This window comes from Dreissena polymorpha, chromosome 8 (genome assembly GCF_020536995.1).
Source record: "Dreissena polymorpha isolate Duluth1 chromosome 8, UMN_Dpol_1.0, whole genome shotgun sequence".
NCBI classification, from domain to species: domain Eukaryota; kingdom Metazoa; phylum Mollusca; class Bivalvia; order Myida; family Dreissenidae; genus Dreissena; species Dreissena polymorpha.
In genome coordinates, this window is record NC_068362.1 from 76702779 (window position 1) to 76729239 (window position 26461).

Genomic DNA, 26461 nt, shown 5'->3' on the forward strand with positions numbered 1-26461 from the left:
TTATAATCGAGGTCCAGGGTTATATTGACTGAGGCCAAACCAAGATCAAAGTGTGTTTTTCTTCCAATTAATATCCGATCATATTTTATGGTGCTTTTTTCAATACCTGTTTTATTACTTAACTTTCTATATACTGATAGTCTTTACTGAATTATATCAGCTTTTTTTGTTGAACAATTAAATGCACACCAAACGTTGTTATTTGTAAATGACATCATTGACATTACGTCAAATTCATGTGGCTAAGTGTTTTCAGCATAATGTTATTTCCATATTCCAGCAATTCAAACAGATATCAAACCCGTCTTTTTTTCAACCAGACTGCAGGGTTTACTTTGCCATTCGCCAAATTAGCCAATGGCTACAAATCGACCTATTTGGCTAAAGAAAATTCTATTTTGCCACAACTTTTTCTTCATTAAAACCTAAAAATAGCCAAAAATAGAAGAATTTTGCAATAGCAAGGCGCATTTGGCTAAAGAAATATTTGAGCCAGGGGAAGCCCTGACTGACCTATTACATGCACACAAGCAGTTTTTCAAGAATATAAAACAAGATGTGTTTGTGAAACACTATGTCCCCCCATATATTTGACCTTTGACCTTGAAGGATGACCTTGAACTTGACCTTTAACCACTCATAATGGGTAGCTCCATGAGATACACATGCATGCCAAATATGAAGTTGCTATCTTCAATATTGCAAAAGTTATGACCAATGTTTGAGCTATTTTGACCCATATATTTGACCTTGAAGGATGACCTTGACCTTTCACCACTTAAATGTGCAGCTCCATGAGATACACATGCATGCCAAAAATCAAGTTGCTATCTTCAATATTGCAAAAGTTATTGACGCAAACAAACCAACAAACAAACCAACAGACAGGGCAAAAACAATATGTCCCCCAGTAAAGACTGGGGGACATAACAAGAGCTGTCAGAGGACAGCGCGCTCAACTATTCGAGTGCTTTACAGTATAATGTAAGCCATCATGGAGATTATTATTATTAAATTATTTTTATTTCTTTTTGGGGGGGGGGGGGGATTCTGGGGTGGGGCATGGGGGATGGTTTGGGTAGGGTGCATTGTGGTATGTAAGGTAAGTGTTGTTTTGTCAAAGTATGAATCAAATGTGATCATAAATAAAGAAGTTATGGCAATTTAAGCAAAATGTTCAATTATCTAAGTATAAAAGGGGCCATAATTCTGTCAAAATGCTTGATACAGTTGTCTGCTCTTGTTATAGATTGGGATCATGTTGGTAAAGAAGTATGCAAAATATGAAAGCAATATGTCAAAGGACATGGAAAATATTTGAGGTGGTACGCAAACTTTAACATAGATTTATCAATAATATGCATATTCTAAGTATAAAAGGGGCAATGATTCTGTCAAAATGCTTGATACAGTTGTCTGCTCTTGTTTATAAATTGGGATCATGTTGGTTAAGAAGTATGCAAAATATGAAAGCAATATGTCAAAGGACATAGGAAATAATTGAGGTGGTACGCAAACTTGAACATAGATTTATCAATAATATGCATATTCTAAGTATAAAAGGGGCAATAATTCTGTCAAAATGCTTGATACAGTTGTCTGCTCTTGTTAATAGATTGGGGTCATGTTGGTTAAGAAATATGCAAAATATAAAAGCAATATGTCAAAGGACATAGGAAATATTTGAGGTGGTACGCAAACTTTAACATTTGCACGCAGACGCTAACGCTAACACCGACGCCCGGATGAGTAGGATAGCTCCACTATATATATTTCATATATAATAGTCGAGCTAAAAATGTCATTTTATGACCAGAGTCTGGATCAATGAATTTTGTTTATTTCTTAATTTGAATATCACTGATATTTGTACGTGACATGAGAGCATTGAGTAAAAACAGTAGAGAAACTGTAGGGTTCACCTTGCTGTTTGCATCAGTGTATGTGAGCTTGTTCACATTATTCTTCTTTCCTCTGCCTTCAGTGGCCTCTGTTTTCTCTGTTAAAACCTGAAATCAAATGAAGTCATTATATAACATGGATTAAAAATAATATTTGTACATAATCAAACACAAAGCTAGAAACGAAAAAGACTATTTATGAAACTGATGGATGTTCTGCGATAATGTGCTTCAATACATTGGTCAATTTTGGGCAAGTGAACAAGAAAACAATCAATTTTTGTAATAACAAATGATGAATTACGCAATCTACAAATCGCATTATTACAAAATGAACTACTTAAATGTTGCTGCAAGAGTGTGAATATTTGATTTACAGTTTAAAGTGTGTAAATGCATATACAGTCCAACCCCTCTTAAGCAGCCAGTCAAGGGAAACGGCCAAATTGGCTGCTTAAGCGGGGTGGCCTCTTAAGAGGGGGTTGGGCCATAGGGAGTCTGGAGTGGATGAGTGCATGGCCAACTATTCAATTTTTGTATAAACAAAATGGTCAATATGTGTACATGTACTAAACAATGTATAGACTTAAAATAATTTTATTTCATTCTTTCTAAAATCAGCTATAAAACAACATTTTCATTCAAAAAAATATTCTATTCATCTTTCTAATCATCATCAATATCATCATCAGAATGAAGTCAATGAAAAAGAATCATTCTCATGATTCGTTGTTTACACAATGCGCGTTTATTGCCCCGATGCACTTAAGATGGGAACAGTTGTGAATCAGTTATGCATGAATAACTCCCGTGTCACTATCAATCGATAATTTAATTGGTTTATTGCAGTTTTATGGCTTTGTAATACATACCGCACAAATTGGTCCCGACAGTGATCTCCTCCACGATAAAACAAATTTTCTTAAGTAAAATTCATTTTAATTATTAAATACTTACCTGTTATCTCTAGCTTACCCCTTTCCAAGGGAGTTATTTCATCCGGAAAATATTCAAGCGCTGGGAATCGTCCACCTCTATAAGAATCCAAATCAGGTTAAACATAGTACAATGCAACCTAACAGGAAATCAAGAACCACAACTCATCTTTCCTTTACGCAAACATAAAAAGGCGATGAGCGGGGTGGGAGGTGGGACTTACCGATAACAGGTAAGTATTTAATAATTAAAATGAATTTTACTTAAGAAAATTTGTTTTAATATCATAAATACGTTACCTGTTATCTCTAGCTGATTTTGCAGCTGCGGCGGGAAGGTTCGCATATTTTTTCCCATCACAGCAAAACCCATATAGAGGGTTTACAGCCAGAGATAGTAGAATCAAGTCCTCTTATAATCTTTGTTAGTACAGTATAGTACTTAATTCTCGGATGGCACCAGTGTACTTACGCCATAGAAGAAACTACAGTTTGAGCCACTACAAGAGGACCCAACTTATACAAATTGTCTTGTTGGCACTCAAGAGAACGAAGATAAAAGAGGAGAAGGTGGTCGGATTCCTCCAGAAAGCAGCTTGAAGCACTTCAGATAGTGGGGTCTGATTAATATAAGCCCACGAAGCCGAAAGAGCTCTTAATTCATGCGGTCTTATCTTAAACAGGGATAAATCCCTCGATGAAAGAGAAGAATAAGCTTTCCTTATAGTCGAGGCTATCCAACGAGAAATAGAAGCCGCAGACACATCGCCCCCCCCCTTTTAATGGAATGAAAAGTCTCTTGCGAGAACCTCGAATAGACTTTACCTTTTTAAGGTAGAACTTCAAAGCCCTAACCGGGCATAGGAGTCTATCATCATCTTCATGTCCACAAGTTCTAGATAGACTTGGAACTTTGAAGGGTTTGGAAGCCATAGAGGGGAGTTGATTTTTAGCAAGGAATCCTGACTGACACAACAATGTAACAGAACCATCAGAAGAGTCAAAACGAAGATGACTATCCTCGATAGAAAGAGCATGAATTTCACTTCTCCGTTTGGCTGAAGCCATAGTAAGAAGGAAAACGGTCTTCCATGTTAGGAATTGTAATGAAGCCTGATCAAGAGGTTCATAGGGAGCCTTAATAAGGGAACCAAGCACACAAGCTAAATCCCATTTAGGAGCAAGTGTACGAGATACAGGACGACTAAGTTCCATAGCTCGAACAAGTTCTGAAATAGCTGGATCAGCACAGACTTGTGAAGACTTAGTGAAAGCCAATGTATGCGAAATCATAGATCTGTATCCTTTGATGGAACTAAGAGAAAGTTTCTTATCATCAAAAAGATAAATGAGAAAATCCGCTATTCGTCTAGCAGAGGGATTGAGGGGATTAATTTTCCCTCGAAAACACCAATTGGAGAAGAGTTTCCAACGAGCATCATAGACTGCTCTGGTGGATTTTCTCCTTGCCGAAGCAACGAGGGTTGAAGCCCTGACAGAAAAACATTTCTTCTGCAAAGATTGCCTGATAACGGCCAGACGTGTAAGTGGAACATTTTTGGGTCCGCATGTAGTCTGCCGCTTTGAGACAGAAGATCTGACCTGTGAGGAAGATTCCTGGGATAATCGTACAGGAGACTGAGAAGATCGTTGAACCAAGATCTTCTGGGCCACCAAGGGGCAATCAGGAGTATCCTGCAAGAGCTCACCCTGATTTTCCCCAATATTGGGGAATTAGAATGGGTGGGGGATAGGCGTAAGCATCCAGTTGGTCCCATGCGAACGAAAGCGCGTCGATTGCCCACGCTGCTGGATCGTAAACTGGACTCACATACAGAGGAAGTCTGTGATTGTGTCTGGTTGCAAATAGATCGACCAGGGGATAACCGAACTTGAAAAAGATCTGGTTGGTCACTTCTTGATGAAGTGTCCACTCCGATGGAAGTAACTGGTGTTTGCGAGACAAACCATCCGCCAGGGCGTGAGGCGACCTGGTATATATTTTGCCAGCAGATGAATGTTGAGTGTTTTGCAAAGAACAAGTAATTTTCTGGTTTCCAGATACAGGGATTGAGAATGTGTTCCCCCCTGTGCCTGGATGTAAGCCACCACAGATGTGTTGTCTGTTGACACCATCACACAAGAGTCTCGAAGATGTGATTGGAAATGAGATACAGCTAGAAATACTGCTCGCATTTCTAGATTGTTGATATGAAGGTGAGATTCCTGATGAGACCACAACCCTGAAATTATCAGACTGAGAGGTTCCAGGTGAGCACCCCACCCTTCCTTGCTCGCATCCGTTATTAGATATAATGACGGTTGCGGGGGAAGAAGGGGTACTCCTGCCAACAGAGTCTCCTCGTCTAGCCACCACTGAAGATGAGACCTTAAGGAGGGAAGGATTGGAATCTGTGTTAATAGATTGCCTGGAGACCATTTCCAACAAGCTGAGAGATAGTGCTGAAGAGGACGTAGGAAGAGACGTCCCAACTGCACAAAGTCTGCTACTGAGCTCAGGATACCGTTGAGAGAGAGGAATTCTTGAGCTGTTATATGAGATTGGGACAAAACCCAGTTGACCTTCATCAGAAGGTCTGATATACGTTGAATAGACACTCTGACCCGATTGATGTGGGTCAAGAAATTCATTCCCACAAACGTAAAGTCCTGTGAAGGAATGAGGTCTGATTTGTCTGCATTGAGAAGGAGCCCTAACGAGAGGAGCTCCTTCCAAGAGAATTCTAGGTTGTACAGAAGCAATTGACGATCGAGCTGGTGTAAGAGCCAGTCGTCGAAATACTGAAGAAGAATAATCCCGTGAACTCTGAGGTGTGATCCGACTGCCGACATTAGTTTGGTAAAAACTCGTGGGGCTGTCGCCAACCCGAAAGGCATAGACCGGAACTGGTAGACTTGGCCTTGAAAGGCGAATCGCAAGTACTTTCGGTAGTTGGGATGTATAGGAACATGGAAGTAAGCATCTTCCAGATCCAAAGACACCCCCCAGTGCAGGGGTTTGATGGATTCCCGTATGAAAGAAGGAGTCTCCATTTTGAAAGTTGGTTTGAGGAGATACATGTTGAACACTTTTAAATCTATTACTGGTCTCCAGGAACCATTTTTCTTTTGAACAAGAAAAAGACGACTGTAAAATCCTGGAGAATAAGGATCTTGAACCCTTTCTACCGCCTGTTTTTCCAAGAGCCCGAGAATGGACTCTGGAATATGTGGATGCCGAGATACCAGCTCTATAGGGACGCGAGAAAGTGGAGGCCTTTTTTCGAATTGAAAAGTCAGGCCTTTGTCACAAGAGAATGAACCCATGCGTCTGAAGTAATTTGAAGCCATCGATTTGAGAAGTGGAAAAGTCTGGCCCCGACTGGTATTTCCGGCATCGGAGGTTGTGGGCGGTAGAAAGGGAAGGGACCTAGGGCTGATAAGCAGGAGGTGCGCCCCTGCCGGTAGAAGGTTTGAATTTCCTCTGTCCCGGCTTGGGTTTGCCCTTTTTCCCAGAATCTTTATTAGAAGACTTGTGTGACAAAGAAGGTCTGTTATAGGAAGACTGCCTATTAGGACCTGACCGTGGATTAAAGAAGGCTTTTTAGAGAAAAGGTTATTTCTCTTAGCCGTCTTGAATGCTGGAACTGCTGGTGGCCTAGAAGCAGGATGCTTAAAGACCCCTTGGCGTTGTCCAGAGTTGTTTCTAGCTAAAGAAGCATGAAGTTGGTCATCCTTGTCAGCTGTGATTGCTTCTTGTATCCTTCCACCAAAAGAAACCCTGATGTGAGAGGAGCTGTTCTGAGCGAGTTCATACCAGGTTCCAACAGAAATCTTTAGGTAAAGAAGTAAGGATAAGATCTCTACGAATCCTTAGCATCTCGGACATTGAAGAAGCAGAAGTGTGAGATAAGGCCAGTGTGGTCCGTGAGAGATGAATTAACAAATCACGGAGTTCCTCCGGAAACAGATTCCGACCAATCACACACCATTTGTAAATTGTCGCTAGCATGAAGTCAATTTGGTTAGTCAAACCTAATGATCTACGTTCCCTCATTTCCCAAGTTTCCAACATTGAAACGGAACAGAAACTGAATTGGAACCACTTGGCATTACAAGAGATAGCTTGCTTATGTCCGGATCTGGAACCGGAAGTTTTGAAAAATCCAACCCAGAGGTTGCATGTGGTACAGGAGGTTTGTAACTTTTACTACCTTCCTGGTGTTTTGGATCAGCTAGTTCCTTAGGAATTTTCCATGTTTCTCCTCGTTTTGGAATAGTCTTATTAGCTGATTCCAATGATTGAAGAACAGATAGAACAGTAGAACCAATGGGAAGTCGTGGGTCAGGACGAGCCGTCGACTTAATAACCCTGTTGGGATCAAATGTACGAAAAAGTTGTTCTGTCACAGAAATCGTCGCATTTGAAGACAGTTCAGCAGGTCTTGGACAGTAATCTTCACCAAGAGTACGAAACATCAGTTCATAGATCTGACCAATCGGAGCTAAATATTGATCCGTCTCAACATTAGATTCTGCATCTGAATCAGCCTCACTCTCTACAACACCAGCGGTTTGTATAGAAATCAGCAGGAACAGAAGTGAGAATATCTTGTACCGGATTGTAATTGTCTGGTAACAGCGAATGATCATCCCCGACGTCAGTAAACTGATAATGTAAACCGGAAGAAGGTAAATTATCAGCATTGACCGGTACAAAACTGTCCCGCCGAATTCTGTATCCATAGTGTATCAGGATTCGACAGGGTAGCTGTAGGGGGTACACGACTAGATACTGTAGATGATACCCGTGGTGTTGACACTGACGCCGTAGTAGTGAGGTGAGCTCCTGAAGATGCAATACGTGTGGCAGTCAACGTTGGAACCGACACATTTGGCATGGAAACATGCGATTCCATAACGGAACACGATGGTGAACGACTATACGTATGGTAAGTCCGATGCTGTCTACGTGAACGTTGCCGACGTCCTCGTTCCTGCAATGTCGAGATCTGGATCGGCTGCGCTGTCGAGATGTGGATCGGCTGCGATGTGATCGAGATTTTTTGGAATACCGTCTCCGTGAGTGACGACGTGATCGCTTATGAGCGCCGCGACGATGATAACTGCTCGACGAAGAAGAGCGTGTCCGATGTCCACTCCTTGATGAAGACGATGTATTCGACGACGAATCGGATGTAGAAGAATACGCCGATGATGAAGACCGAGTTCTTCTTGACCGGCGATTGGTGTTATCGGTGGCAGGCCCAACTGATGACTGTTGACCGGTGACCGGACCGGACCGGACCGGTGACCGGACCGGTGACCGGGACCGGACCGGTGATCAATGACCGGACCGGACCGGTGACCGGACCGGTGGACCGGACCGGACCGGTGACCGGACCGGTGACCGGACCGGACCGGTGACCGGACCGGTGACCGGACCGGACCGGTGACCGGACCGGACCGGTGACCGGACCGGACCGGTGACCGGTGACCGGACCGGTGACCGGACCGGACCGGTGACATGACCGGACCGGACCGGACCGGTGATCAGCTAGAAATATAAACCGAATGATACAAATAAAAGATAAATAAACTTATCCTTTTAAACTCCGCCAAAAACACAGTGAAAGAACACATAAGTCCTGAGCCTAAATAGGCGTGCACATGGGTTTTATCCGAAAGGAAAGATGAGTTGTGGTTCTGATTTCCTGTTAGGTTGAATTGTACTATGTTTAACCTGATTGGATTTCTTATAGAGGTGGACGATTCCAGCGCTTGAATATTTTCCGGATGAAAAACTCCCTTGGAAAGGGGTAAGCTAGAGATAACAGGTAACTATTTTATGATATTAAAATCGTGGCCACTTACTTAAGAGACTGATAATAGCAACCAGGTGTAATCCTCCTGGTAATCGTGCTTTTCATGCATAATATTATAAAAACATTTTTTCGCCGCGCAAAGGGTTTTATCACAATAAATATTGAAATCATTGTTAATATAATACAAATATAAATGCTTTATTCAAATGAGAATAATAATTTGTAATCTGAAACACACTCCCGATTGTTTTATTTTAACGAGACGTTTACAAATTCTAGCATCAAAAAAGTCCTCATGTATTTCCTTTGTCCCGACAAAAGTGCGCGAAAATTATGCACCAATGTACAATTTCATGCCATACCCATGGAAAGCCAGTGTGTATTGATTTTTGGATAAAAACCTTTTAGCACAGAGAACATGTAGATCAGTTGATTTTGTTTAAGTTTCATTGTTCTTTTTAACTTTTAATTAGCCGATAATTGTAATAAATGTGTGCTGGAAATAGTATGATTCAACAGCTACAAATAATAAATTATAAATTAAGAATCTCTTTTCCAGTAATAATAGGTGATATTCGCACGTGCGGAAACAAAAAGATCAAACGGTCCCATCTTGCTTTTAACCCGATAACCCGACAATCTGCCGCTAATAAATTGCAATTTGCAAACTGGCTGTCAAAATGTTTATCACACATCACGCTTCGGTACTACAGAGCCTAAACCGCAGACTGGAAGTACGTATCATTTTTTTCGCCGTTGCGTCGGTGTAATTTTGCCAATCTACATGACTGACTTACTCGCACATGACCACTCATATGGGGGAACATTCGGGATGCAAAATTGCTGGCCGCTGGCCGGAGAAACGGGGTTACCGCTAAAGAGGGGTGCATTATATAGTGTTTATCGACGGTCGTGGCACAGACCGGCCGCCTACACGGGGCGACCGGCGATGAGGGGTGACCGGAAGTAGGGATTGGACTGTATACACGTGCAATATCAAGTGACTGGATTCAATTCTTATCTCAGTAAACAAGACCTGTTCAATTCTTCAAATTTTGCTACTTTTATCATTTGTGTTAACCACTTCACTCTCCGTTTCTCACCTTTAACAAAGCCTGGAGATCAAGTCGGAAGTTAAAGTCGCCAAAAATAAAGTAAGGAACTTTATCAAACTGATCTGTCTCAAATCTGAAAAGCATAACACACAATCTAGAAGTGACAACATGGAAAAAATATAATAAAACAGAAGGAACAGATGTCAACCAACTATTCATATACAGCCAAACAATAATAAACCCTTGTCACTCAAGTGTCCCAAAACCTTTACATCATACAGGCCATAATTTTTCAGAAGTGTTTTCGTAAGTCAGTTCGTAATTCATGGTCAACACAAACCCCTAATTAACCCTTTCCCCCATAAGAAGCAAAGTGAAAATGGCTTTTGCAACCAGCATAAAACCAGAACAGCCTGCTAGTAACTTGCAGTCAGTTCATGTTTTATACTGTTTGCTGCTCATCAGTAACTAAGGGTTGGGAATGAAGCCTTTAAATTTGGATTAAGTAAGAAAGGCCTTTAATAAAATTTTACTCCTGAGGGACTACAAATGCTCAAAAATATGTATCTAAGCGTTAAAGCTTTATATACGTATCTAAGTGGTAAAGTGCTCACCTCTGAAGTGTGTGAGCAAGTGCCCGATATCGGTTGTCACAGTACACCGATGGACTCTGCAAGATACACAACAGCTGATTGGAGTGCTTGCCATATAAGCCATACAAAACACTCTCTTATTAAAAATCTAACTAAACAAGACTATTGTCAAGCAATATGGTCCCCTACCCGTGAAACTCCACCATTTTCATTAATATTTCTAGTCTATTTGTTGCCATAGCAACCAGAATTCTTGACATAGGAACAAAATGAAATGACGTGCATAATCTCCATATTGCCATCTATCCATGTTTCAAGTTTCATGAAAAAATATGAAGAACTTTAAAAGATATTGCAGGATCCACCATTTTCAGCAATATTTCCAGTCTATTTGTTGCCATAGCAACAAGAATTCTTGACGGATGAACAAAATGAAATGACTTGCATAATTTCCATAATGCTATCTGTCCATGTTTCAAGTTTCATGAAAAAATATGAAGAACTTTTAAAGTTATCGCAGGGTCCAGAAAAGTGTGACAGACTGACGCACTGACACACAGAGCGCAAACCAGAAGTCCCCTTCGGTTTCATTGGTACGGATGGACATTTATGATCAAAATGATCCAAAATAGTAAAAATATTAACAATAATATAAAATGTAGTAAACTGATTGCCGAAAATCATAACTGTTAGTGGTTTGAAGTTACGCTGCTTAAAAAATTGTATAGTTATTTAGATGTGTTTTACCGTGTTTCATATATTTGCTCCAGAAACATAAATGTAGGAAGCCAGTGATCCTGTACTTGCCTTCATATGGATAATATAATTATCAAGTTGATTTTAATTATACAAGTGTTTCATATTAAAGACTTGAGCCCCCTTTACAAACACTGTCAATCAAGCTTCTTTATACTTCAGACTATAAATGTAATAAACAAAAGATATTCAGACCATGTTTGTTCGAAAGGTATTGCCTCAAACTTCTATCAACAAACATACTGTTTGGAATGGTATATATAGTTATTCATATTACCTTTACCATAATCGTGCCAAAATCCCTTATATAACTACTGTTATTCAATATATGCAATAACTATCAGCAATATTAAAGTTATGTAATAACTTTTAAGCAGTATTATAGATATATAAATAATGGCATGAACAAAACTGAATGAAACTTCCTACCTTCTGTAATGCAACAATGTTGGAGGCATCATGGAAAAGGTGAATATTGATCAGGTCAAATATACTGAAATAGACAGGTGACAGGTGAATATTGATCAGGTCAAATATACTGAAATAGACAGGTGACAGGTGAATATTGATCAGGTCAAATATACTGAAATAGACAGGTGACAGTTGATAGTATAAAAACTATATCATAAAGGTGAAATGTCTGCAGGTTGTTTTATTGGTACACAAAAGTAATGCATGTTTGTTTTGTTCAATCAAGTATGTAAACAAGAGGGCCCAGAAGATTTTTTACTTGAGTGATCAAAAACTTTCTATAACCATATAAAGAAAACTGCTAGCGCAGTGGCAACCACATTTTTCAACCAGAGCATAACCATTTTTGAACTTCAGTTTAAATATCTACTAAAGACCGAGATTTTTGCCTCACTCCCCTGACCAAGTTTTTAACACATCTAAGCGTTGGTACACATTTTTGACCAAGTTTCATGATGATTGGGCAATAACCACAGCCTCTGAAGAGTTAACATGCTAAATGTTGACAAAGCATGATGTACAAAAGAGATCAACAAAAGGTCTCCGTTAGCATATTGTGTGCAAGTATTTTTTTCCATAAATGCACTTATAATATGATTAAACATATTTGTACAAAATATGTGCAAAGCTTTATTCATTCATTAATCATCCCAGACCACAAATAAATGTCGAGACAGAAATTGAAACAATTATTACATTTCAGCAGAATTATTCAGCTTCTTTGATTACCTGACATTTACACTCATCTTTGATTACCTTATATTTACACTGGTCTTTAATAACCTATTATTTACACTGGTCTTTGATTACCTTATATTTACACGCATCTTGATAACCTATTATTTACACTAGCCTTTGATTACCTATTATTTACACTAGCCTTTGATAGCCTATTATTTACACTGGTCTTTGATTACCTTTTATTTACACTGGTCATTGATTACCTATTATTTACACTAGTATTTGATAACCCATTGCTTACACTATAACCCATTATCTACACTGGTCATTGATTACCTATTATTTACACTGGTCTTTAATTACCTATTATTTACACTCCACCGCGTTCTGAGGAAGCCTTTCCGCGACCATTTAAAGTCAGGAAAGAAGTTCTGTGGGTATTTGGCTTTCTCTTTTATTTGGATGTTTTCAATGTTCCCTGATAAAACCTGCAAACAAGCAACAAAACAAATGCACAAACATCATTAACATAGAAGAAGAAACACAATACATGCATAAACATCATTAACATCGCTCAAGAAACAAAATACATGCCTCAACATCACTTACTTTGCCTAAACAACTTCATAGTTTTACACCAACAATTTGACAAGCAAGTTTTCTTTAATTATATGGCAATATCATTGTTTAATGATGTTTCTAACCTAATTGTGACAATCAGTTGTAATACATGTATGATGATGTATACTTGAAAAACCAACTGTTGTCTACACAATGTGTATAACCATTTGCATGCTGGGAAATTTGTAGTCTGCTAAAATGTCATCTGCTGAATTTCTAAAATTAGCATTTTCTTCGATTTTTTTCAAAGAATACTATCAGAAGAGCAAACAGTTTGGATCCTGATGAGACGCCACGTTCTGTGGCGTCTCATCTGGATCCAAACTGTTTGCAAAGGCCTTCAAAATTCGGTTCCCGCACTGAAAGGGTTAAGCAACCTTCTGTGGTGATCCCTATCTTATCAACTCAACACACAGGCAGCTATTGTAGTAAGAAATTTGGATTACTGCCCAAATTACAGATTGTATTTATTACTATATATTTCCTTTAAATTGAAAACTTTGTTTATAATAAAAAAAGAATTAGGTCAAATGAATAAACCTTTACTTTATTCTCCCGGCTTTGGGGGAAACAAACATACACTGATACAGTAACGATTGTAACACAGTAACCATGAAAATCATCGAGTGTAACAACTGTCCAAAGAAGCTAAAACTCATGTACAGTTACTAACAGTTGTTCAAACAATTATGATTATTGATGTTAGAAGTTTCCCCCAAAATCAAGTGACTGAATCCATAATTTTGCCAAAATCAAGTGACTGAATCCATAATTTCACCATAATCATGTGACTGAATACAATAATTATCTCATGCACAATACATTTTTGACACCACAGATTTGTTAACATTTAACATTTTTGTTCACCACTTCACTAAAGTCAATTTACAAACAGATGTAGTTGATAATTGAGAACTGGAATACTAGATTTACATCAAAGAATTCAGATGTATTGAACAATTATGTTCCATAAGAAAATGTTACAATTACCTCACGTCCTTCTACTGGAAGAAATTTGCATTCTGAAAAGAATAAAACTGTACATGTAAAATGGCACAAAGTTAACACTTTAACCAAAAAAATCCTCACTTAAAACTATTTTAGTAAAAAACAAGACTATTGCCAAGCAAAACAAGTCCCCTACCGGCTCCACCATTGTCAGAAATTCCAGATTTTTTTTAAATATTTGTTGCCATAGCAACCAGAATTTTTGACATAGGAACAAAGTGAAATGACGTGCATAATGTCCATATTGCCATCTATCCATGTTTCAAGATTCATGAAAAAATATTAAGAACTTTAAAAGTTATCGCAGGATCCAGAAAACCACCATTTTCAGCAGTATTTCTGTCTATTTGTTGCCATGGCAACCAGAATTTTTGACGTAAAAACGAAATGAAATGACGTGCAGAATGTCCATATTGCCATCTATCCATGTTTCAAGTTTCATGAAAAAATATTAAGAACTTTAAAAGTTATCGCAGGATCCAGAAATGTGTGACAGACAGACTGACAGACAGAGCGCAAGCCATAAGTCCCTTCCTGTGAAACCGGCAGGGGAATAAAAACTGCCTATATATTAACATATTACTGTTAAACTATTTTAATAATTAAAATCTTAAATGCTACAAATAAATGACAGTATCAGTAGTGTTTAAACTGTTACATTTTACAAATGAAAATATTATCAAATAGTTTTCTTTTTTTAGGGGTTTTTGTATTTCTGTTGTTTTTTTTTTATTCATTATAAAGCACATATTGTATACATAATTACATGTTTTTTTATATTTGCAAACAATGGTTCTAACAAAGTATACAGAAACTATGCCTGATAAAGTTTTAGACCTTGGTGTGAGACATTTCGATCTATGACAACAGTAGGGGTTCTGTTATATATTATTAATGATCTTATAAGATTGAAAAAAAACAATAATACTAAAAAATATTTGAAAAAGATGACTTAAAAAAAGAGTGAATAGTATATGTATTTCTAATAAAAGTATCTTTTCTTCCGATGCAGTCAAAGTTCCATTCATTTATCTCATGAGCTGTCAAAGGAAACACAATCCTGCTGCAGGCCATAACATGTCATCCATGGACCACAATGGCAAGCCACAACATGTCATCCATGGACCACAATGGCATGCCACAACATGTCATTCATGGACCACAATGGCAAGCCACAACATGTCATCCATGGACCACAATGGCATGCCACAACATGTCATCCATGGACCACAATAACAGCAACAACATGTCATCCATGGACCACAATAGCAAGCCAGAAAATGTCATCCATGAACCACAATGGTACACCACAACATGTCATCCATGGAAAACAATGGCACGCCAGAACATGTTATCATGGACCACAATGGCACACCACATGTCATTCATGGATCACAATTGCACGCCAGAACATGTCATCCATGGACCACAATGACATGCCAGAACATGTCATCCATGGACCACAATGGCATGCCAGAAAATGTTATCCATGGACCACATTGGCATGCCACAACATGTCATCCATGGATCACAATGGCACTTCACAACATGTCATATCTGGACGACAATGGAACGCCACAATATGTCATCCATGGACCACAATGGCATGCCACAACAGGTCATCCATGGACCACAATGGCACGTCACAACACGCCATCCATGGACCAGAATAGCATGCCACAACATGTCATCCATGGGCCGCAATGGCATGCCACAACATGTCATCCATGGACGACAATGGCACACAACAACATGATATCCATGGACAACAAATGCAGGTCACAACATGTCATCCATTGACCAGAATGGCACGACAGAACATGTCATCCAAGGACCACAATGACACGCCAGAACATGTCATCCATGGACCACAATGGCACGCTACAACATGTCATCCATGGACCACAATGGCACACCACAACATGTCATCCATGGACCACAATGGCATGCCACAACATGTCATCCATGGACCACAATGGCACGACACAAAATGTCATCATGGACCACAATGGCATGTCACAACATGTCATCCATGGACCACAATGGAAATAAGTACTTACAATGCACACGTTATTCTAAGTCTTTGCACCCATGTCATGGTTCTTTGAGTTCTTTAATAAGATTAGTTTCTTCCCTTTTGTACAGACTATTCGAGGTGGGCACTTTCCGTAAACAGTAGAATTATGGTTTGAAAAGACTTCCTTGAAATACCATGAGAGCGGAATATTTTACACTCAAAAAGAACATTTGGTCTCCAAAAACTAAATATATGTATAAGGTCGAGTTTTCTCACAAAATGTATCAAGTTTATTTCAGCCTTACCAATAAAATCATATATAAGCACCTCCTCTACACACTCATGTATGAAATAAAGGTTCCCCAGGGCCTGAAATACACAAATAGATTGTCTTCATAATTACTAGTATATTAAACCCTTTACCCAGTAGATACGTATTTTGACGCATTTGTAGTCACTTAGAAAGTTGAATTTAATGAAAGACTTTTCTTACTATGTTCAAGTTTTAAAGGCTTAATTTCCAAGCCTTAGATACTGATGAGCAGCAAACAACATATAACTTGAACAGACTGCGAGTTACTCGCAGGCTGTTCTGGTTTTATAATTGTTGCAAAAGCCATTTCCACAGTGCTTCTGATGAGGAAAGGGTTCAACAAAGTCAAAACCAGAAACATGGCAACACTATTATACCAGGCTTACAATAGTAAAGATATACATTTGGGAAATGCTCTGTTAAAAAGGGGTCTGCACAGGCTAATCAGGGATGACACTTTTCGTCTAAAGTGGATGTTTGCTAAGAGACTTTTTTAAGCAAAAACTACAGCTTTGTCACAGACGTGACGAATACCCCCACCTGCCGCATTGACACAGAATATTTTGCATGTTGTCTTCACAAGAAATAGCGGACACCATGCTCAATGTTTAAAACGCACTAAGTGACCCCGTGACCTGGTTTTTTACCATGCATGGCCCATGTTCGAACTTGACCTACACATCATCTAGATACAACTTCTGACCAAGTGTGGTGAAGATCGGATGAAAACTACTTGAATTAGAGAGCAGACACCATGCTTAATGTGTAAAACGTACTAAGTGACCCAGTGAACTAGTTTTTGACCCGGCATGACCCATATTCCAACTTGACCTAGACATCATCTAGATACAACTTCTGACCAAGTTTGGTGAAGATCGGATGAAAACTACTTGAATTAGAGAGCGTACACCATGCTGAATGTTTAAAACCCACTAAGTGACCCCGTGACCTAGTTTTTGACCTGCCATGACCCATGTTCGAACTTGACCTAGACATCATATAGATACAACTTCTGACCAAGTTTGGTGAAGATCGGATGAAAACTACTTGAATTAGAGAGCGGACACCATGCTGAATGTTTTAAACCCACTAAGTGACCCCATGACCTAGTTTTTGACCTGCCATGACCCATGTTCGAACTTGGCCTAGACATCATCTAGATACAACTTCTGACCAAGTTTGGTGAAGCTCTGATAAAAACTACTTGAATTAGAGAGCGGACAACATGCTGAATGTTTAAAATGCACTATGCACTAAGTGACCCCGTGACCTTGTTTTTGACCCGGCAAGGCCCATGTTCGAACTTGGCCTAGATATCATCTAGATACAACTTGTGACCAAGGTTGGTGAAGATCGGATGAAAACTACTTGAATTAGAGAGCGGACACGGACCGACCGACAGACAAACAAGCTCACTCCTATATACCCCCCTAAACTTCGTTTAGTGGGGCTATAAATATAATAGCGCAAAGTGTCGTCCAGGCTGCACAGGCTTATTTGGGACAACACTTTACACACATGCATTTAAACCACTTTTCACAGAGCACAGCCCATTTAAATTAAAGAGTAATCCCTAGTTAGGTCCATATAAAAGTAAATTTCAGCACAATACCAACAGTCAAACTCAATTGCATCAACTGAATGTTTTATATATAATTCAACTTCATCACTTTCTGCATGTATAAATGTATATGCACAAATTACTGAATATTGAGGTGATAAAGCACTGACATTTCAATTGATATCGGTTAAAAAAGGGGCAAACAATGTAAACAATGAACACTTGCTTGTGTGGGAAACAAACTAAAACACGACGTGTTTGTGAAACATTATGTCCCCCAATATATTTGACCTTTGACCTTAAAGGATGACCTTGACCTTTCACCATTCAAAATGCGCATCTCCATGAGATACACATGCATGCTAAATATCAAGTTGCTATCTTCAATATTGCAAAAGTTATGGCAAATGTTAAAGTTTGACCCAAACAAACCAACAGACAGGGCAAAAACAATATGTCCCCCAGAATAGACTGGGGGACATAAAAAGCAGACTTGTTGAAGTTAGATTTAAGAATCAGCACCATTCAAAGACATGTCTGACTTGCAGGTTGAACAATTGGTCTCCATAATTAGAAGGCTAATTGCAACTCAATTGATGTCAGTGAACCACTGACACAAAATATTTTTTATTTGTGTTGTGGGTAAGCGAAAATAAACATTGGAATAATGAGTAAGAAAAATCAACCTGTTTTCATTGTCTGAAAGTTGTTTTATTATTGTTGCAAACTGTCTTAATTCTGATTTTAATTTCAAACGATTAAACAAAGATAAACAAAAAGTTCAGTTCAATAACTCAATCCAAACTCAACTTATTTAATGGAAACCATTTTACTTTCTTGGTAACAGAAACTTGAACCAACAGCAATCCCAAAATAGCGTTGGGTTATTCTAGCTACATATACAATTTCAGTACAATCCCTCAATCCAAACTCAAGATATTAAGAGTAAGCCATTCTTAAATTTTTGTGTAATTAGCTTTGACCTTAAAGCAACATGACCAATGTGAAATCGCAAGCTTTGGCTCTCTGCAGGCTTGCTATATGGCAAGTTTTGTCCATATTCGTCATACAATCTTAAGTCATCGACCACAAACCTCCTGTTAGCATTTATCTAGTTATAATTACAGTGACCTTGACCTTCACCGGACCGGCCCAAAATGCAATCCCAAGCAAGGTGTTCATGTAAGCCACCTTCAAACACAACTAAAGCAATATTATCTCCATTGGCTCTGAAGTTACTGAGCAAAAACTGTTTTTCTATTCTTAGTTGCAGTTTGACAAGCCCTAAATATAATCCCAAGGTTAGTCCCTATGCAAGCATGCTGTTTACGTGTTTCAATGCAAACAAGAGCACAGCATAGCAGGTGCCAACGCTCGGCTGCGGGTGCAGTCTTGAATAAATGAATTTTTGTCAGAAGACTTTTTTTTATATATTAGAGGTCGAAGTGACCTTGACCCTAGACCAAGTGACCCAAAAATGGGTGTGGCGTGTAGAACACATCAAGGTGCAGGTACATATGAAGTTTCAAAGTTGTAGGTAGAAGCACTTTGATTTTAGAGCCAATGTAAAGGTTTTAGCACGCCAGACAGCGGACGACAAACTGGCTATGACAATACCTCTGGTTTAATCAGAAAACAGCCGAGCTAAAAATGAAAGCTGGTCAGAATAATTTTGCCCATTGAGAATACCCAATGGAATAACCAGGATTGTCAGCGTCCTCGAAAACTTGGTAAACACACATTGAAATAAGAAATCTTGAGCAACAGGAACATAATCAAATGATTTCTACATGACTTTGTACACTGGTGTAAATTAATTGTTAACAGTGAATTTAAAGAATAATACATTTATTAACATTTTATATATGGTTGTTTTGAAGGCGAGTTGCTTTCATGAATGTAAAAATGTTTTCCTACTGTGAATTTATCTGCAGCAGTGTAGTCTTCATCAAGGAATACCCGAGCTCGGTCATACTTCTGTAATTCATCACTCCCCAACATGGCCCTACAAAGTAAAAATATTATTTCATATTTATTTCTAAATAAAGAGCAAATATTTTAAAGAAAGTAAATAATGTGATTTTTGAATATGAATAAATTCTTATGGTAGAGACAACAAGAGATGTGTTTATCAGAAACACAATGCCCGCCTATTGCCCCGCTTTGAAGCCATATATTTGACCTTTGACCTTGAAGGATGACCTTGAACTTTCCCCACTCAAAATGTGCAGATCCATGAGATACAGTACAGGCAACGTGTACTTTGACAAACGCCACTCGTTGCAGTGTTCATTTTACGGTGTTCGCTTACCAAACGACCCCCGCGATGGGTGTTCAGATAAAATATTCACCGCGGACCCATAATATCTACCGCAGTGTTCATCGTGTTCGCTAGAAATAAATTATTGAACATTAACATAGGTCGGTACCAATTTGCAGAAAGAATCTACCGTGCGTTTGAATGTTATAGGTGTCGTTTGGTGTCTAAAAAATTAACAACGATTACGAACAATCACAATCGATTACCGCATACATGCAAAAATTCCCGTCTCTGTCCATTACCCGATAATCCCGAGATTTCCAATTTCATGCAAAGTCTGGTCAATGTTGACGATAAAAGTGTGATAGAAATGCAAAAATCACAAACGTTCGCCATATCTCTAAACTATCAAATGAATTTCTGCATATGTTTCTATTTAAAGATTTGATGAAATAAGCGCCCAATCAGAACAGGTGTATTATAACATTCGTAAATCACCTGACACCTAGTGTGGGCGTTCTGTAGAGTTCATGTTCTGTTACAAATTGTAGCCACAAATAAATACATGTATATATGTCCATGATATTTTCATTTTCTTTGTTCTAAACCATAAAAAGCGCGCGAAAATTGGCGTGGGTGTATTTTTTTTTGACACAAAATCTTTGTAGCGCAGACAACATTGGGATCTTTTAATTTCAATTTAAAGTTTCGTAGTGAATTTCTTCTCAAGTACCAGGGTAGCTCGCGAATGATTTGGAATTGACATTTCATCTGAATAAAATTAAAATCAAACATGCTGTAACACGCTATATTTAGATTTCATGCAACATGAACAAGTCATTTTCTGGAAATCGGGAAAAATGAAACCCAATTTTGTGAAAACAAAAGGGCAATTGCATTGATTAATACCATAAAAGTTAAACGTATTGATCATCTCAACACTTAGTTTTAGTTTCCGACTTAACGTACTGCCCGAGTTTAAGTACACATAAAAAATGTGCACATAATATCTACATGTACATGAAGTATATGATTTTATTTTGTACATGTACATTTAAAACGTGTGAATGACCCTCGCAGACAGGTGTTTACAGTGGCTGCGCAGCATCGCGGTGATCACGGGTGTTCCCGTTAACGATAGCGTGCAATCGCCGCAATTTCGGGTGTTCGCCGAACACCGCGGTCAGTAGCGTGTCCGCCCCCGCGAAATGTCACCCCTCGGAAAAATTGAACACCGCGGACACGTGTTTTTGTCAAAGTACACATTGCCTGTACTGTACATATGCATGCCAAATATCAAGTTGCTATCTTCAATATTGCAAAAGTTATCGCAAAACTTTAACCAAGGTTAAAGTTTTGGGACAGAATGACAGAGTGACAGAATGACAGACAGGCCAAAAACAATACACCCCCAATCATTCGATCCAGGAGCATAAACAAGGGCTTGACATTTACTGTAGTAGGATTATCCAGGATTATCAAGGATGGCCGGAATATAGGTCCAGACATGTAACCAAGGTATCTGCTATTCTGACAACATATGAAAATCTACAGGTCTTTGTTTTCTTTAATAAATTACCAAGAACTTCGGTTAAAAAAACAGTAATTTGGCTGGAATCTCATTCCAAAACTTTAATTTGACATGAAAAGATAAAGTACAAGGTATTTCTTTACTTACAAACTGTACTATACCATATTGTTCTGCATTGTTGATAAGGGAGATAAATCTCTTAATTCAAATTACAACACTGACTGAGTTATTTAACCCTTTACCATTTAGATATGTATTTTGACACACTTGTAGTCAGATAGAGTTAAATTTAATTAAAGACCTTCATTACTAGATTCAAGTTTTAAAGGCTTTATTTCCAACCCTTAGATACTGATGAGCAGCAAACAGCATACAATCAGAACAGACTGCAAGTTACTTGAAGGCTGTTCTGCTTTTATGCTGTTTGCACATAGCCATTTTTTTTTTGCTTTTGAGTAGGAAAGAGTTAAACCTTTACCACTTAGATACCCATTTTGATGCATTTGTAGTCCCATAGAATATTACATTTAATTACAGGCCTTTCTTACTTAATTAAAGTTTTAAGGCTTCATTTCCAACCCTCTGATACTGATGAGCAGCAAACAGTATAAAACCTGAACAGACTGTGAGTTACTCCCAGGCTGGTCTTGTTTTATGCTGTTTGCACATAGCCATAATTCTCTTTGCTTCTGAGTGGGAAAGGGTTTAAAGTGTCATTTTAGCTCATATTTATAGTATTAGTGTTAAGTTTTATTAACACATAACATATTGACACTTGACACCCATCCTGAAGTTTCAGTCTGTTTTAAACTAAAAACACCATAAATATTTAACTTCTTTATTATACTCAGTCATAATAAAGACCAAAAGCATATACACAGGAATATAAAATATCAAGCCTATTTATACACAATTGAAAACAGTATGCTGATAGATTAACTCATTTATGCCTAGCGTCTACAAAAAAGGCCTTGACAAACAGCGTAGATCCAGATGAGACGCCGCAGATTGCACAGGCTAATCTGGGACGACACTTTACACACATGCATAAAACCCCTTTTTTCACATTAAATTCTTCAGTAATCTTAGCAAGGCCTGTCTTTAAACTATCTGCAAACAAAAATTTGAGCCCAATTCCTCCACTTGATTTTAAGTAACAGTGACCTTGCCCTTTCTTTAAATGGTCCAAATAGAATCTAAAGCTATGTCTGCTGGTATGCTATTGCTTACACAATTTCTGAACAATTGTTCCAATAAAAACTAAAGCTTTTAAGAAAATAGATTATATATTGTTTGAAACCTTAACCGTGATTTTTACCCAACTGGTCTCAAATTGAATCCAAAGCAACATGCTGTCATGTTGAAGATAGGCATGGGTCTATTCATGCATTTCTTGCCATATAAAATAATCATTATCATCAAAAGTTATATCAGTTGAGTGCATGTGGTGTCCATCTTGCAATTAAGAGGTCTTGGATTTGATCAACACTCAGGGAGCATTCTCCAGATCTTGATTAAGGAAAACAAATACTTGACATGATAAAAGGGCATATATAAGCCTAGGGTTAAAATTCGTATCACAAAGTTTACCATAACCAATCTGACAGGTGCATCTTGATTCTTGCTAAGAAATTAAAACTAGTAACCACAAGTCATGCCACAAAAAAGTCATGTTTATGCATTGATGAATGTATTTAGAGATAATAAACTCAGAAAAGGTGAAAATCTTTATCTTAAAAATTTGTTCATACTTTTTGTAGCCAATTAGAGATCATAGTACTGATTGGCTATTTTGGCTATTTGTATAGCTACCTTAGGTCGCACTGGGCTGTAACTAGAGCTAACTTGACGAAATACCATAGGTCATGCCGGGCTGTTACTAGAGCTTACTTGACAAACTGTCATAGGTCACACTGGGCTGTTACTAGAGCTTACTTGACAAACTGCCATAGGTCACACTGGGCTGTTACTAGAGCTTACATGACAAACTGCCATAGATCACTCAGGGCTGTTACTAGAGCTTACTTGACAAACTGCCATAGATCACACTGGGCTGTTACTAGAGCTTACTTGACAAACTGCCATAGGTGGCACAGGGCTGTTACTAGAGATTACTTGACAAACTGCCATAGGTCACACTGGGCTGTTACTAGAGCTTACTTGACAAACTGCCATAGGTGGCACAGGGCTGTTACTAGAGCTTATTTGACAAACTGCCATAGATCACACTGGGCTGTTACTAGAGCTTACTTGACAAACTGCCATAGATCACACAGGGCTGTTACTAGAGCTTACTTGACAATTTACCATAGGTCGTGCAGGGCTGTTACTAGAGCTTACTTGACAAACTGCCATAGATCACACAGGGCTGTTACTAGAGCTTACTTGACAAACTGCCATAGGTCACACTGGGCTGTTACTAGAGCTTACTTGACAAACTACCATAGGTCGTGCAGGGCTGTTACTAGAGATTACTTGACTAACTACCATAGGTCGTGCAGGGCTGTTACTAGAGCTTACTTGACTAACTGCCGTAGATCACACAGGGCTGTTACTAGAGCTTACTTGACAAACTGCCGTGGATCACAAAGGGCTGTTACTAGAGCTTACTTGACAAACTGCCGTGGATCACACAGGGCTGTTACTAGAGCTTACTTGACAAACTGCCGTAGGTCGTGCAGGGCTGTTACTAGAGCTTACTTGACAAACTGCCATAGATCACACAGGGCTGTTACTAGAGCTTACTTGACAAACTTCCATAGGTCGTGCAGGGCTGTTACTAGAGCTTACTTGACAAACTGCCATAGGTCGCACAGGGCTGTTACTAGAGCTTACTTGACTAACTGCCATAGGTGGCACAGGGCTGTTATTAGAGCTTACTTGACAAACTGCCATAGGTCACACAGGGCTGTTACTAGAGCTTACTTGACTAACTGCCATAGGTGGCACAGGGCTGTTATTAGAGCTTACTTGACAAACTGCCATAGATCACACAGGGCTGTTACTGGAGCTTACTTGACAAACTGTCATAGGTGGCACAGGGCTGTTACTAGAGCTTACTTGACAAACTACCATAGGTCACACAGGGCTGTTACTAGAGCTTACTTGACAAACTGGTTAACATGCTGCATGGAGGCCTCATAGTTCTTGCCTCCCACCTCCTGGCAATGAACTGCTACAATGTCCGGCACCATGTCCTGAACAGCCTGCAATATCAGATGCACTATCAAGCACATGTATAGGGTCAACTATGCAATATCAGATGCACTATCAAGCACATGTATAGGGTCTGAACTGCCTGCAATATCAGATGAACTATCAAGCACATGTATAGAGTCTGAACTGCCTGCAATATCAGATGAACTATCAAGCACATGTATAGAGTCTGAACTGCCTGCAATATCAGATGCACTATCAAGCACATGTATAGAGTCTGAACTGCCTGCAATATCAGATGCACTATCAAGCACATGTATAGAGTCAACTAATAAACATTTACTGACTCAATTGAAATATGCGTTCAGCGATTTTTTTCTCCCAATTGGGCATAGTACCGGCACCAGCCCTATTGAGAACAAGAGGGCCTGAAAGGCCCAAGGTATCCCCCGCAACATATGCTTTGTTTGAGGATGGGTGCAAATTGGACGGATGAACATAATGATAGATGGACGGACGGAGGGCAATAACACAAAACTAAGACAAAGGAAGGTTCTTTAGCCTTCACAATTTATTTAGGTGAATTAATAAGTCGTGCGTTTTCCACAAAAACATTCAACGTTTACATACGCTAAATTTTCAGAGTGTTGCAGAGTGAACACAACATCTGCCATGACATACCTGGAAATGTTTTGATGGTTAATCATTTATCATTGGGTACAGGAATCATTGGTGTCATTTTGGAAACATGATAAGTCACATGTATTCACTTTGTAAATCATACTTCATTTCCATGATGATGTTTGAGAGGATGGTGGTTTACTTATAGTAAAAAGCATTTTTTCAAGATACAAAGGGCCATAAGTCTGTTTTTAACAGATGGTGTACAATGCCATTTGGCGTGCATCATCCTCTTATGCATATATATACTCATACCAAGTTTAGATGAAATCCGCCAAAGCACTTCCAAGATATGGCTCCGGACACAAAAGTGCCTATAGTAAAAAGCATTTTTTCAAGATACAAAGGGCCATAAGTCTGTTTTTAACAGATGGTGTACAATGCCATTTGGCGTGCATCATCCTCTTATGCATATATATACTCATACCAAGTTTCAATGAAATCCGCCAAAGAACTTCCAAGATATGGCTCCGGACACTAAAAAGCATTTTTTCAAGATACAAAGGGCCATAAGTCTGTTTTAAACAGATGGTGTACAATGCCATTTGGCGTGCATCATCCTCTTATGCATATATATACTCATACCAAGTTTAAATGAAATCCGCCAAAGAACTTCCAAGATATGGCTCCGGACACAAAAGTGCCGGACGGACGGACGGACAACGCCAAAACAATATATATAATATAATAAGTGTGCACTAAAACCCTGAAATTGGGAAAATTCGCGTCGTGAAGTCATCATATTGGGATATTTGATTTTTTGCTCCCAAGTACTTAAAAATTGATAATTAAGTGTTGTTGAGTTGTCAATTTTTTTACAGGTATTGTTTTTAGGTACTTTTTAAAGAAGAAAAAAAATCACTGGTGTGTGAAATACTATTTTTCATAAATGTTCACTGTCGCAGAGCCTTTTTAGGACAGACTATGAAAGACTTCAGTTGAAGTCAATTGCACTTAAATGTAACTGATAAAAAAACTAATTAAGCCAGCACAACTGGTAAAAGAAGCATAAACTGTAAGAAATAATTATCTTAATGTTGTTGTCTTAATTATCCTCCATACAATTTATTACAAATACAAGCTTTTGTACTTATTT

The 26461-nt window shown here is 38.7% G+C and overlaps 1 protein-coding gene across 1 annotated transcript in view; it reads right to left on the minus strand.

Annotated features, from left to right (window-relative positions):
• The window catches only part of LOC127841477 (inositol polyphosphate-5-phosphatase A-like), an 82096-nt gene that overhangs the window by 13487 nt on the left and 42148 nt on the right, over positions 1-26461 (minus strand). Inside the window, exons 3-11 of the mRNA XM_052370302.1 lie at positions 24634-24734; positions 19655-19742; positions 16169-16232; positions 13829-13860; positions 12581-12705; positions 11495-11558; positions 10331-10386; positions 9765-9849; positions 1923-2009 (exon numbers count right to left, since the gene is read on the minus strand). Of these exons, the coding sequence (XP_052226262.1) occupies positions 1923-2009; positions 9765-9849; positions 10331-10386; positions 11495-11558; positions 12581-12705; positions 13829-13860; positions 16169-16232; positions 19655-19742; positions 24634-24734 (702 nt within the window). The remainder of the gene's footprint in view (positions 1-1922; positions 2010-9764; positions 9850-10330; positions 10387-11494; positions 11559-12580; positions 12706-13828; positions 13861-16168; positions 16233-19654; positions 19743-24633; positions 24735-26461) is intronic.